This window comes from Chiloscyllium plagiosum, chromosome 8 (assembly GCF_004010195.1).
Source record: "Chiloscyllium plagiosum isolate BGI_BamShark_2017 chromosome 8, ASM401019v2, whole genome shotgun sequence".
In the NCBI taxonomy this organism is placed as follows: Eukaryota; Metazoa; Chordata; class Chondrichthyes; order Orectolobiformes; family Hemiscylliidae; genus Chiloscyllium; species Chiloscyllium plagiosum.
The window spans coordinates 104,764,530-104,779,339 of NC_057717.1; the positions used below are offsets into that span (position 1 = coordinate 104,764,530).

Sequence of the window (14,810 nt, forward strand, 5' to 3'; positions counted from 1 at the left end):
TTTAGTACTTCAGCAGGGAATCCAGAGGCCTTGTTGTTTCTCAATTGTTGGGTGGTTTCTTTAACCTCACAGTGGGTTGGAGGTGCACGGAGCTGGTGATGGGCAGTGTGCTATGGGATGAGGTTGAAAACACTTGTACTGAAGGCTCATTTAGGTTGAGGGGTCCTCAAAGTGGTGTCAAATAGGCATTGATGAAGAACTCCCTGTTTTTGGCTCTTTCCAGAGTAGGTCTCTGGATACTCAGACCATCAATGGCTTTGATTGTGCTGAAGAAGCCACACACATATCATGGTTGTCATTGAGTTGCTGAGTCGCATTTGCTCTTTCCACCACCATCTATTCTCTAGGTCACCCTTGTTTGTTGCATCTCGGCGTTCAATTGCCTGTAGGCTTGTTTCCTCTTGGTCCAGTTTTGGTGGAGCTACCATTTCAGGAATGCCTTTCATGTGTGATCTAGGAGATCCTGGATTACCTGATTGTTCTCGTGGAACCAGTCTTGGTGCTTCCTGGTCAAGGGGCCAAGCATCTCTATGAAGGTGTTGACTATGACAGCTTTTAGGGTGGACCAGGCACTATGAGCACTCTGAGGCTCAATGTTGGTCATTGCTAGATTAGCTGTGAGGCACTGCTTGAGTACGTCTTTTCTCGCAGGGTCTTTTAATCTAACATTGAGTCTCCTGTGGCACAGATTTGACTTCCACTCTCAGGCTAGGTTGATGGAAATGGTAGATTCGAATAGTTGCTGATTGGTCCAGCAGTTGTCAACTCTGCTGGTGACACAGACCATTGCAATTCCTTGCTTGAATGATGATGTCGTTTATTAGGTGTTAATGTTTGGAACAGGAATGTTGCCATGATATCTTCTGCTTGTCCTTCTGGTGGAACAGAATGTTTGTTATGATGAGGTTACGTTTTAGGCATTTGGCCAGGATGTGGACTCTGTTGGAGCTTGTTTTTCTTACAACTATCTTGCCAAAAATGCCTTTCCAAAGGTTTGTGTCCCTCCCGACTCTTACATTGAAGGTGCTCAGGAGAATCAACTTGTCTCCCTTCGTCATGCAAGATAGTAATTGGTCAAAGATGGTGTGGAATGCCTTTTGTGCCTCGTCCATTGCATCTAGGGCCAGGATTAGGCACAGATGACTGTGACATATTGCTTTTCACTGATCACAGTGAGCCATAGGGTCACGAGACGTTCATGTACCCCACAGGGAAATTCAGTGAAGCATGTGACCATTTTAATTCTTATGATGAAGCTGATCTCATAGAGATGGTGTTCTTCTTCTGGGGGGGTTTGCTATTCTCGAAGAAGGTGTAACCATCTCCTTGTTCCTTAAGCTGGTCTTCTCCTGTTAGTCACGTCTCGTCCAGGCCAACGATACCAATATAGCAGTGCCAGAGTTCCTGAGCTATGTTAGCAGTGCGATGTTTAGGTTGGGGTTGTCCATAAGGGTCCTGACATTGCAAGTCCTAAACTTCATTTGGGTGGGGTTGGTGAAAGGAGGTGAAAGAAGATGATTCTTTCAATGTGGGGTGGTTGTTACTGACCAATAACCACAATCCAAGCAGAGTGTGGTCTTAACAGAATGGCAGGGAAAATCTGCAATGACTGGAGACCTGGCTCTGCAATAAGGTGATGGGGTGTGTGCGCTAATGAACATTTATCTTCCACTAATTACCAAACGCCACCATAGTGGAGTAGGAGGCAAAGACCATGACTGTGGCGACATGACAACGATTTTGTGTCGGACAGCTATCTGAACCAGAGGTCAGGGCACAGTCCCGGGCTGCTCACCAGCCTGAAATCCTGTGGCAACAGATTAAGGATCAAGTCAAAATGGTGCAAAATGAGCTGGGAAAGCCTGGCCTGGTGGAGGTCAGAGGTGTGTTGCTGGGGATTTGCCTTGAGCCAACCTTGGCTGACCCGATTGGATTTTAAAGTCGTTTTTTGAATATATCTGAGATGGATAGATTCTTTAAACTAGTAACATTAAGGTTACAGATCAGACATTACCTCATTGAATGGCAGAATGGGCTAAAGGGACTTGAGGAGTAATAGGGTACTGTTTAAAAATTTCTGTTCATAAGTACAGTGTGATATTGCTGTTAAGATAGCAGCAAAGTAGGATGCTCCTCAGCTCCACCTATTCTCTTCTTTTTTCTCTTTTTTTGAGTGTTTTTTTTTTAAATTTAACTTGGAGGGGAATGGAGGAGGTGACTCCTGGACCAGAGGCTGAGGTGGGAGGTGAATCCCGGACTGAAGGTTGTCACAGGGAGGCAAGGCCCTTGCAACCGGAGGTGAGGTCTCAGGTTTTGAAGCCCAGTGTGGTGCGGAGATTTGGCCTGGTGTAGTCTGGAGGCTAGATACCAGCATGGATTGGGGCAAAAGGGCTGTAAATAGGGTACATTGTTTTCTCTTTATCCTTATGCTGGAATTTTATTTATTATTCTTTCAATTGTATCAAATACTTTAAGTATTTGTGCCTAGGTATCTTGTACCTAAGATGGCGCCATAAGCGGTGACATTGCAAACTTTTTGCTGCACTCATTCGAGTACACGCAACAATAAAGCTAATTCAATTGAACTGATATTCTTCTAAATTTAAGAATTGTTGATCTGAAAAGAAATATGCCTTGTTGGAATTTCCAGTCTCTATGTGCCACTGCTGTAAGCTCACTGACAGGCAGCAACGTAAACTGGTGCTACAGTTTGCAGCAACACTGACCCTTGGGTGCTCCTGCTCAATTTCATAAAATATCTTTCATTTGAACTGCAGAGGTAGAGGTAGGACTTATTTTAGAGTTATTTAATCTTGTGCACCAATCAGAAAATTTTAGAAAGATTTCTGAAGGTTTTGGACATTTAATTACAATGAGAAAATAAATTCTCTCTCACCTGCATGCCAATTATGGCGTAAATGAAGAACAGCATTGCGATCAGGAGACAGACATAAGGTAATGCCTGAAAAATAGAATCAATTACCCATTCTATTCAATTCTCTAAATATCTCAAAAATCAAAGATTATCCATCACATTAACAAAATATTTGAAGTTTCACAAACATGCTGACTAATTTGTTTCCATCCTGATACTGAAAACTATCAGGTGAAATCACATGCTAATATTCTGGTATTGGGAATGGAACACCTTTAATACTGGCCACATATTTACTATGTTGTGCCTTTTGGGTGGGGTTCTTGACATTTCCAAGATAAAGGCTGGCTTGATAGGCAGCGAGCCTGATAAATGGGAAAACCTGTGGAAGAGATGGCTAGAGGATCACAAGGAGAAGTGATCATGGGGTGGCCTGTTGGTGTAGTTAGGAGATCATGCTGGAAATTGTGGGTACAGACTTTTGGAGTGTCGTTGGTGGAAGAGATCACAAGGAGGATTGAGGATTATGGAGGTACGAATTAGAAGAGGGAGTTCACAAGATAACTTGTTAGGCTTGGAGAAAATGCTCCTTCAGGGCTGCAAATGGACTTACTTGATGGATTCAGCCCTTCATACCTTATCTTTTACCCGTTCAGTTTCCAGAGGCAAGGGAACCTGACAGACAATAGTTAAGAATAGATAGAAGTTCTGCTAAAGTGGATATAACTTGCCTCCTGGGTGCAGGTTGGTCACCTACCACCTTTTCCTCCTTTAAAACCCAAAGTGGCTGATTTGAGCTGGTTTGGGTTTGAATTGAGATTCCTTTTAAAGAAAATTGTATCATTTATTTTCCCATCCAACTCATACTCGCCCATTTTAGAATTTAAAATTACCCTGCGACGTTAGGGCCTAGTTTTTCCAAATAAGATGCAATGATTGTGTACAGAGTTAAGGTCATTCTACTCCAACGCAAGCTCAAAATATGCCTCTCATCAAGGGCACTTGTGTGGCATTTCTCCCCAGTGGCTATCCAAGGAGTTGTCTGAAGAACATAACTTTCTGCATGTACTTTTTGAGGTGAACTTCCATCCAGTCAGATTGAGACCGTTCAACTATTGAGTTCTAAATTCGAAACAAAATTTCATTCTTTCAGCTTGTAATGGATTTGAACCTAGTTCCTGAAAAGGGAAAGAAAAGTGTCTAATCTACTATGATGCCTAGTTCCTTTACCAACATATATTTGATATTTGAGGGACTGACATGAAAACAGAACTGTTACGCGTCTCACCTTAAAAGATTGGACAAATGTCCACAGCAAGATACGGATGGTGTAACCCTGTCTCAGAAGCTTGATAAGTCGAGCAGCACGGAAGAGCCTTAGAAAGCTCAGGTTGATAATATTTTTCTACAAAAGTGAGATCAATGAACAAATAGGATAGTTAAAGATGAACGCCTGCTCCTTTCTTCGTTGCATTTGACAAAAATGGCACTTAAAAAGATTCCCAAAAAACAAGTCTGGCCATCATCCAATCATGGAAGAGAATGGGTTTATTTGTCAAAATATATATAAACTATATGTATATATATTTATAACACAACCAAATGCACTGTTCTTGGACACTAGCAAGCCATAATGCGGAGTCTACTTGCACGTAAATGCATGACATATTCAGAGTTTGCGAATATGCACAGTTACAGAACACTCTGCAGAGATGAAACAATTCCTTTTAAAATGATGATTTACATGTGTAGACTCCATTAAGCATGCACAGGCACCAACTGCAAAAAGCAAAAAATGTAGTTGTAGTCCTTGGTAAGAACTGTGGGACAATAATTGTAGCTCTTGAAACACATGCAGCAAATGTACATTTCATTAGTGCAAGAGCTTGACTTCATCAATGGTATGAAACCAGTTATCAAATACCCACAGAATGACAAAGTCAAACAAAAGATGGGAACACGTAAAATATATATGATCAAAATAAAGCCTTCAATCTTTGTTTACATGTCTTTCTTTTTGTGTTTTTTAAAATTTTGGTCTTACCTAGGATCGTGAATATGTTATTACCTGGCCATTATACTGTTTCTTTGTGGAGATTGTCTCGTCAAACCCTTTAGCAAACAGTAAAGAAAGGAAAAAGCAGCGAGACTACAATTCTTGGGCAGAAACACTCTCGTGGTCTGGTCAACAGGATATATAGTGTTAAAGGATGATGCAATAACTTATTGGCCAGGACCCACTCCACTGTTGTGACAGAGTTTGTAACCAAGGAAAGGATTTCACACTGGGCAGATGATAACATCATTTAGTATGGATTTCTTATGAGAGAGATCTTCAACATCATTATGGATCAGATTCAACTCAAGTCTTAAAAGATTAAAATATTAATCAATTACTCAAGTTACCCATTGTACCTGTGAAATTTTGTGGTGCATTTTCAGTACCCACGGCCAAGTCCTTTTGGTTATAATGTAAGTCTATTGCTTTTCGTGACCTGATTATTGAAAGAAGGACTTGGTGATAGGGGAGATGGCATTGACATTGAAAGGTAAGTTTGAGAGATGAAAAGTGGATTTAGAAAGGAGGAGCTGACATTTGAGAATCGAAAACGTGATTGAGAAGCATCCTATAGAGCATGATGATCCCTGAAGGACTACAACCACGTTGTTGAGTAAAATATTTTAAAAAGGTATTTAATGGATGATATAAAAATATATATTCTGGAGCTTTATTGATTGTTTTTGAGGACAAAGTGAAATGTTGCTGAAACTTCCTCTGTAAATTTAATAAGCTTTAATGAGACTTCACTATGCAGAAGATAAAACAAAAAAGCCACAACCTTGTTGCACTAAATGAACTTTTCATCATTACTAAGTAAATAATTAAGGGAGCAAATTTTTGAGGTTTTGCAAGGGGAGCATTGAGGTAAATGAAGAGGAGGCTGGAGGGCACAACAAAATCCGAAGCCATGCCAAAAATCACAGAGCAAGAACGCAACAGCAATTCGCAATTCAGTGCTATACATGCAAAGGGTACTTAGTTTGTGTATGCATTAGGCTCAAAAAAATTACAAACCAACCGTGGTCTATATGTAGATGTTGTTGATGGATGATTGTAATTGGATTGCATTGGGATTGAATTGCAACCAGTTTTAAAATTAGTTGGCATGGACACACAGACGGATACATGGATGGACACATGAATTTCATAGTGCATTTTGATTGGATGAATTATTTCAGAAGGCGTTGTGCCAAAAAAGCACAGATTAAAGACAGCATGTGAAAAGACAAAACAAGAAATACATCAATCATTATTGGCAGTATTTTTTCTTTTAACGGCAATGATCTATGTCAAAATACAATAGTGATAGACTGGTTCAGCCAGGAATGGTGCACTCTAGCTGTACATTCCAATCAGGAAAGTGCAATGAATATATAAGTGAATATACACAACTTATGGTTTGCACCTTGCTTCTTTGTTTTTGCATTTTTCATCACTATTTTCACCGGATGCTTGCAATGTAATTATACAAAAATTGCCCATTTGTAGTGATGTTAAAGATTTTCTTAATTCTCGTTATAATTTGGATTAGAAAAATGGGCTGGATTTTACAAGGAGTAGCAATCTCACACAGAATGCCACTCCACCTTTTCTTTTTTAATGAACAGAAGACTCCAATTAGGGCTTCTTCAGAAACCTGGAGCTGTAATTCCATTCTGACGGTTCTGTTACAGTGCAGAAATACTGGGGAAAGGCAAACTATATCCTCTTTTCATAGCAGTCAGCTATCATACTCTGAAATGTAAAGGTCCAGAATCACAAGCAATCACTTTGACAGCTGCTGTCAAATCCTAAATACGTAATGCAAGTGTCAGATTAGGGTCCTAGGAGGGTAGGGTGCTAAATGGATCAAGCTGCTAGGGTGTTAGGTAGGGATAGGATGCAAGGTCGGTAGGAGGTATGATTTTGGGGGCAGGATGCAATGCATGTAGAATGCCAACTCGGCTGGGATTGGAGTGCCAGGTGGGATACAGGCAGGTGGGTAAGGGGTAGATTATCAGGAGGGTAGCATGCCGAATTAATGGGGTGCCAGGGTGCAAGGTAGAAAGGTAGCCAGGCAGGTGATGTAATGTTTGGGGTAGGTTGATGTGGGTTGGAGAGGGAGGGGGAGAGTGGATGTCAGTCTGGCAGCAGGGGACCTGAACGGGAAGAGGTTGGTAGCAGATTGGGTCTGGAGCGGGTCCAGAGTGGAGGAAAGGGCCATTGGGTCCATGTGGGATGCAAAAGGTGTCAGGTTGTGTGGACAGGGGAGAGAGGGCAGTGTTAGGTCCGAGTCTGAGGTCAGTGCCTGGGGTAGATGTAGGTTTTTTTTATTATTCATTCATGAGATGAGAGCATCGCTGGCTAGGCCAGAATTTATTGTCCATTCCTAAATTAAATGTTGGTGATATATGTGCTAAGTACAGGGTCAGTTGAATACTTACTCAGTAATTAGACTATCTATTTTATAGTCTAACTTTTTCTGAATAACTACTATATTCTATGGACCCCTCTGAAATTTCTGATTTAAATGGAGATTTTCAGAGGGTTCCAAGTACAGGGGTATTGCATGGCAGTACTTTAAATTTCCTGAACAATTTTTCAGAGTCTGCTACAATGGGGATTCCACAGGGTCCTCATTTTCAACTCCCGTATATGCTGGAATAACAACTGTTTGGCCATCAAAAAGTCCCAGGCCAGTAGGTAAGCAAATTTCAACTTAAAGGAGTGAAACAAAAAGGGCTCAAAAATGATGTTAAGAGGGTACTGGCAACATTTCAAGGGAGGTGATTGTTTTGGAGGTCCAGCATACTACAGATAGTACTCTGATAATATAGAGATCGTTAATAAACATTTGGTTTAGGTCCTAACACCCACTATTATAGCAAACTAATTCCCGTTGTAGTTCCTGGTTTCTGCACAACACTCAAGTGGTTGAACCAATCTTTCACTATTCAACAACAAGCAGGCATCCAGCAAAATGTCCAAATTGGATTTTTTCCATCCACCACTTTTATGTGCAGAACAGTAATAATTGAACAGAAGTTTGGCAAACACCCTCTTTGTATCTACAAACCAAAGATAAAAACACCACAAGGCTATTTAAACACAATCTCATTCTTAGACAATTATTATATGGTTCTTCACTCTCCCAAATATTTTTCCATTAAAGCACTAACTCTTTATGTTTAAGTCTTTCACCTGTAAGCTATAAGAATACTTATGATGGAAAGAAAATGAGAATATCTAAAGTGTTTTGATCTAGAACAGTACATAACAGCGCTCTGTTTCTGCCATTCTCCTATGTTAAACAGAACCAGGCAAGTTTACTTCTTCCTCTTATAAAATACATTATTTTTCAAAGTTCGATATGTTAAATAATGTCTGTGGAATCAATAATTAGCTTTAGGAATGCTTGGAAAAAAGCATGCATCAATTGAAAGAGATCAATTGTACTTTTCTTAGATAATAAAAAATACTAGTCCATGTGATCTAGTGACATTTGATCTTGAAACAGTACCAACAGAAAGAAAGCGAAGCTATTGACATTAAGTTGCTAGACATAAAGGACAGCTGCAGGCATGAATGAAAACTACAAGAAGAAGAGTTGGAAGGTTAAGATGACCAGCACACAGATGCTGGCAAAAAAGAACACAGAGACACAACACCAAGCAGAATGGAGATTTCTTCTGTGGAGATGTAGTAAATCACTCACAGGAAAACATTTGGCTTAGCAGAAAAGGAGGCAGAAGTTCTTCTCAAGTGAGCTAAAGAGTTCTAAATCATGAAAAGCTGCGTAAATAATCTGGTGATACCTATTTCTCTCAGAGGTGGGCAAACCGTGAACCACATAATCAGCTGTGCAATACATTGCATTGTATAGCCACATTTCATTTCCATTGCTCACACCAGCATACCACAGCGTTTTTCTCAGGAAATGTTTTGCCAATTTGTTCTGATTGGTTTGTGCTGGACTGTCATAATAAAGAGAAAAAAAACCTGAATGATCTACATTCAAAACTGTGAAGGATAAAGTTGGATTTAATTGTACGGTTCTGTGCATTTCTATCTGGTCTCTGACCACATTTCAATCCCTTTAAATGAAACAGCTACAAAAACTTGCTGGGTGCATCCTTTCCTATACCAAGTCCTGTACATCCATCATTTCTATCAGTGCTAACCTGAATAAAGCCTTAGTCCTCTAATGCCTCCAACTCAAGATACTTGATTTTGTGTTTAATTTCTTCTGTGGTCTCTCTTCTCCCTGTATCTCCTCTATTGCAACGCCAACTCATCAAATTTTGTGGTTTTAATTCTGGTCTCTAGCTCATTCCCATTGTCCTTTTGCCTACCACCCCTTGCCTTACAGTACCTCAATTCTACATTCTGTGACTTTCTTCGTAAAATATGGAATTGATTGCAAAGAATTATCAATTTTATCCTGCATCACTGCTCTCTCCCCATAACCCTAGCTGTTGGGAAGGGAGTTCCAGGATTTTTACCCAGTAACAGTGAAGGATTATAAATATAGTACCAAGTCAGGATGGTGTGTCGCTTAGAGGGAAATTTGCAGGTTGTGATGTTTGTAATTGTCTGTGAGGTGCTCAAGGTCATCTTTTTGGAAGGTGTTGTTAAAGGAGCCTTAGTCTGGGGACATGAATTCAAATCCCACATGGCAGTTGATTGGAATTTTAAATCAATTAATAAATGTGGAATTGAAACTTAATCATGGTCAGTAATGGTGACTTCCCTATTGGCCCTCACAAGGGTATCATAGTAATTATATGATAATAAACAACAGAAATGGAGAATTCAGCGATGATAATGCCATCATATATCAAAAGGAGATGGTTGGATTCTTTCTTGTGGAAGATGGTTGTTGCCTGGCACTTGGGTAGGATAAACATTACCTATCAATTATTAGCTGAAGCTTGAATATGTTCAGGTTTAACCACATATAGAGTTGGAATGCTACAGTTTCTGAGGACTAACAAATGTTGCTGAACATTAATCTTCCCATTTACAATCTTATTACTGAAGGAAGGTCATTGATAAAGCAGCCAAAGATTATTGGGTCTAGATGCTACCCTGAGGAACTCCTGCAATGAAGTCCTCGGACTGAGATGATGTCCCTCAACAACTTTAACCACCTTCCTCTGTGCCGGATAGTACTCTAATCAGTGATGATGTTCCCTCTTCATTTCTATTTATGTTAGTTTTATTGGTGTTCCTTAATGCCACACTATTTCAAATGCTACCTGGATATCCAGGGCAGTCACTTTCACCTCATGACTTCAGTGCTTGTTAATGTTTGGGCCAAGGCTGTAATGAAGTGAATAGCTGAGTGGTCCTGGTGGTACCCAAACTGAGCTTCAGTGAGCAGATTATTGCTGAGTACATGCCACTTAATAACACTGTCATTGACCTCTTCAATCACTTTGCAAATAGTCAAGAATAGAGTGATGTGGCAGAAATTGACTGGATTGGACTTGTTGTCAACAAGATACATTTGGGCAATTTTCCATATTGCCAGACACATGCCAATGAAATGGCTTGGCTAGTGACATGCCTAATTCTGGACCATATGTCTTTAGTAAATATGCCAGAATGTTTTCACGACCCATAGCCTTTGCAGAATCTAATGCCTTCAACTGTTTCTGGACATCATTTGGCATGAATTAAATTGGTTTAAAACTGGCATCTGCGATGCCAGGCACATCATTAGAAGATTGACAGAAATTATCCACTTGGCACTTCTGGCTTAAGATGTTTGCCAATGCTTCAGCCTTGTCTTTTGCACTGATGTGCTGGACTCCTTCATCATTTAGGATGGGGATATTTGTGAATCCTCCTCCATTGATAGTAGTTTAAATGTCCACCACCATTTAAGACTGAATGTGACAAGACTGCAGAGCTTAGATCAGATTCTGCTTGTTGTGGCATTCCTTAGCTTTGTCTATTGCAGCTGTTTCCATAGTTTGACATGCACGTATTTCTGTGTTTTAGCTTCATTATATTGATTTCTCATTTTTACGTATGCTTAGTACAAGTCCTAGAATGTCTTATTGTACTCTTCATCGTACTAGGGTTGATCCCCAGCTTGATTGCAATGCGAAACCCTCTATTTCTCATTTTTGTGATTAAATTCTGAGCCTCAGTCAAAAACAGAAATAGAGATACATGGCAAATGGGGCTGTAAGGATTGATGTTATGAGGTTGGGACAAGATATATTAAATGTAGAGAAAAAGCATCTGACTGCACTGTACCTGATCAGGATATAATTGATACTGACACAGCGTACTTGAGTTACATTTTTCCTTCCTCAGAGCTAATATACTTCACTTCATCAACCTTATGATATCACCAAAAAAAATCATTTCACTCTGTTTTAGATATTTGTTTTCTTTAAAAGTGTTTTTGCTGCTAATGTATAGTTTTGAAAAAATGTTAAGTAAGATGTAGTCACAAATAAAATAAAATAGAAATGATTACAAAATTCTGATGTGGAATCAAGCCCTTTCCTGTCAGAATGATCAAGCCATGGAACCCTCTTCTGACAGATAAGACAGGTTGATCTCTGAAACATTTTAAAAATGCGATTATGTGCCATGATGTGACCAGAACTACACAATGGGAACAGATGGAATTGCTTCAGGAAGACCTCAGGAATTATAACAACATTAGTATGTCAGAAACAATCTGTCTCTTTCTTATCAAGACAGAAATTAAATTATTATTTATTAACTGCCACATCTAGGATGTTTAACGTGAACATTTTAAATATATACTTACCCAAAATTCTGTCACTAATATATCAGTGACACTGCCCAGGACCGTGACAAAATCAAATACATTCCAAGCATCCTGAAAATAGTTCTGGAAAGCAAAAGGCGACACCATTAAAAATGTTAAATTCTGAAGTGATTTTCTCCCTCTTCCTGAGTGTGCCACCTTATATTGAATTTTTGGTAACGCTAGTCCACCTGTGTCTTCCATACTAATTCTTTATGTGTTAGCTCAGCATCAATTAGTCACACAATCATAGTCATAGAGCTGTACAGCACAGAAACAGACCCTTCAGTCCAACTCGTTCATGCTGACCAGATATCCTAAACTAATCTAGTCCCATTTGTCAGCATTTGGCCCATATCCTTCTAAACCCTTCCTATGCATATACCCATCCAAATGCCTTTTAAATGATGTAATTGTACTAGCATCCACCACTTTCTCTGGCAGCTCATTCCATACACCACCCTCTGCATGAAACGTTGCCCCTTAGGTCCTTTTAAATTTTTCTCCTCTCACCCTAAACCTATGTCCTGTGGTTCTGGACTCCCCCAACCTAGGGAAAGGACCTTATTCATATCCCTCATGATTTTATAAACCTTTACAAGATCACCCCTCAGCCTCCAATGCTCCAAGGAAAACAGCCCGAGCCTATTCAGCCTCACTCAAATCCTCCAAAGCCTGGCAACATCCTTGTAAATCTTTTCTGAACTCTCCCAATTACTGCAAAATTATTGGGACTATAAGTAATTGTAGCAAAGCTAGATTTATCTCCAAGCAGACATCAATAAGCACACTTTACATCATAAATCACTGATCAGGAATGACAGTCTTGAATGATTTTTCTCTCCACCTTGATGGCCACTGTTGCTGCAGCCAAATGAAGTACATCAAGTGCTACCTTGAGTCAACTCACAGGAGGAATGCTACAATGGCTGCAATTTTCTTGAGCTGGGTAGGAATACAAGAAATTAATTGCTTTTCCATTCGCAGTCACTATCCAGTATTAATAGCTGGAAAGTGCATGCATTTAGACATTGAGGACAAGGTTGTGTCCACACACTTGAAAGTTCTTCTAACACTTATGTCTACTCACATATCAAGAATAGCCACTTAGTTAAGCAGTGGAAGGTATCCTGCACCTGTGGAACTGTAACCTGCAAGAGTCAATGCTTTCAGAAAGAGAGGGAGCTGGAAAAAATTCAGGGGAAAAATGTATAATATTAAGCCCATATACTCACCAAAATTCCAAAGGCAATAATTTTCAGGATACATTCGCATGAGAATAAAATGGTGAACACCATATTGAGATACTTTAGAACATCGTCATAAGATTGTGGCTGATCAGAAAACTAAACCAAGAAAAAGAAAATTTACTTATTAACAAAAGCAAAATACGGTGGATGCTGGAAATTTGAAATAAAAGAAAGAAATACTGGAGAAGTTCAGCAAGTTTGTCAGCATCTATGGATCGAGAAACAGAGTTAAAGTTTCAAGTCTGATATTACTTTTCTTCAGAACTGGAGGTTGGATCAGATTTGAAATATCAGCTGTTTCTCTCCACAGTTGCTGCCAGATTTGCTGAGATTCCCCAGCATTTTTTCTTTTAATTTACTTATTAACGTTGTGCTTCTACAATATTGGCAATGGAGGCAAGAGAGAAAGATCATTAAGGAACGTTAATTGGAAGACCATGGTATAAGTGAACTTATTCCATTTTTCAGGTTATCACTGCCGAATCAACTGGTAATTAAAGCATTCACAATAAACATTTACAGCACAAAGGAAGCCATTAAATTCATTGCGTCAGTACTCATTCTTCACTTGGACAATGAATCCAAGTGACCTGTATCTTTCTGAGTGTTGTATTTTTTTCCAATACGAATATTTATCCACATTGTCTTAAAAATGCTTTGTATTGTTCTTAAATCTCTACATTATGATAAAACATTTCATGCTCAGGCAATTCTGTAGAAATCAAACACTTTCTGACCTTGCCTCTCACATAGTTTTGAACTTTTAATTAGTGACTTCTCAGCAATAAAAATAGAACACAGAACATACAACATTACAGTACAGGTCCTTCAGCCCTCAGTGTTGCACCAACCTGTGAAACCAATCTGAAGCTCATCTAACCTACATTATCAGCCAAATGCTTATCCAATGACCATTTAAATGCCCTTAAAGTTGGCGAGTCTACTACTTTTGCAGGCAGGGCATTCCATACCCTTACTATTCTCTGAGTAAAGAAACTACCTTTGACATCTGTCCTATATCTATTACCCCTCAATTTAAAGCCCATGTTGCCTCATGTTAGCCATCACCATCTGAGGAAAAAGGCACTCACTGTCCACCCTCTCTAACCCTTTGATTATCTTGTATGTCTCTATTAAGTCACCTCTTATCTTTCTTCTCTCTAATGAAAACAGCCTCAATTCCCTCAGCCTTTCATCATAAGACCTTTCCTCCATAGCAGGCAACATCATGGTAAATCTCCTCTGTACCCTTTCCAATGCTTCCATATCCTTCCACTTCAGAGTTGTGTACAGCTACAGCATGACCTGAAGCCTCCAAAACTCAATCCCTCTACCAATAAAACCTAACACACCACACACCTTCTTACCAACCTTATCAACCTGGTAGGCAAATTTCAGGGATCTATACACATGGTAACCAAGATCTCTCTGTTGATCCACACTACCAACAATCTTACCATTAGCCCAGTACTCTGTATTCCTGTTACTCCTTCCAAAGTCAATCACCTCACATTTTTCCACATTAAACTCCATCTTGCACCTCTCAGCCCAGCTTTGCAGCTTATTTATGTCCCTCTATAACCTGCAACATCAGCACTATCCACAACTCCACCGACTTTAGTGTCATCCTCAAATTAACTAATCCATCCTTCTATACCCTTATCCAGGTCATTTACAAAAATGACAAACCCAAAACAAATCCTTGCGGTACACCACTAGTAACTGAACTCGAGGATGAACATATCCCATCAACCACCACCCTTTGTCTTCTTTCAGTTATCCAATTTCTGACCCAAACCGCTAAATCACCCTCAATCCCTTGCCTCTGTATTTTCTGCAATAGCCTACTGT

At 39.7% G+C, this 14,810-nt stretch overlaps 1 protein-coding gene across 1 annotated transcript in view; it reads right to left on the reverse strand.

The window, feature by feature from the left end:
- The window catches only part of LOC122552384 (voltage-dependent P/Q-type calcium channel subunit alpha-1A-like), a 603,273-nt gene that overhangs the window by 110,380 nt on the left and 478,083 nt on the right, over window positions 1-14,810 (reverse strand). Inside the window, exons 34-38 of the mRNA XM_043695134.1 lie at window positions 12,945-13,055; window positions 11,710-11,793; window positions 5,956-5,961; window positions 4,164-4,280; window positions 2,897-2,962 (exon numbers count right to left, since the gene is read on the reverse strand). Of these exons, the coding sequence (XP_043551069.1) occupies window positions 2,897-2,962; window positions 4,164-4,280; window positions 5,956-5,961; window positions 11,710-11,793; window positions 12,945-13,055 (384 nt within the window). The remainder of the gene's footprint in view (window positions 1-2,896; window positions 2,963-4,163; window positions 4,281-5,955; window positions 5,962-11,709; window positions 11,794-12,944; window positions 13,056-14,810) is intronic.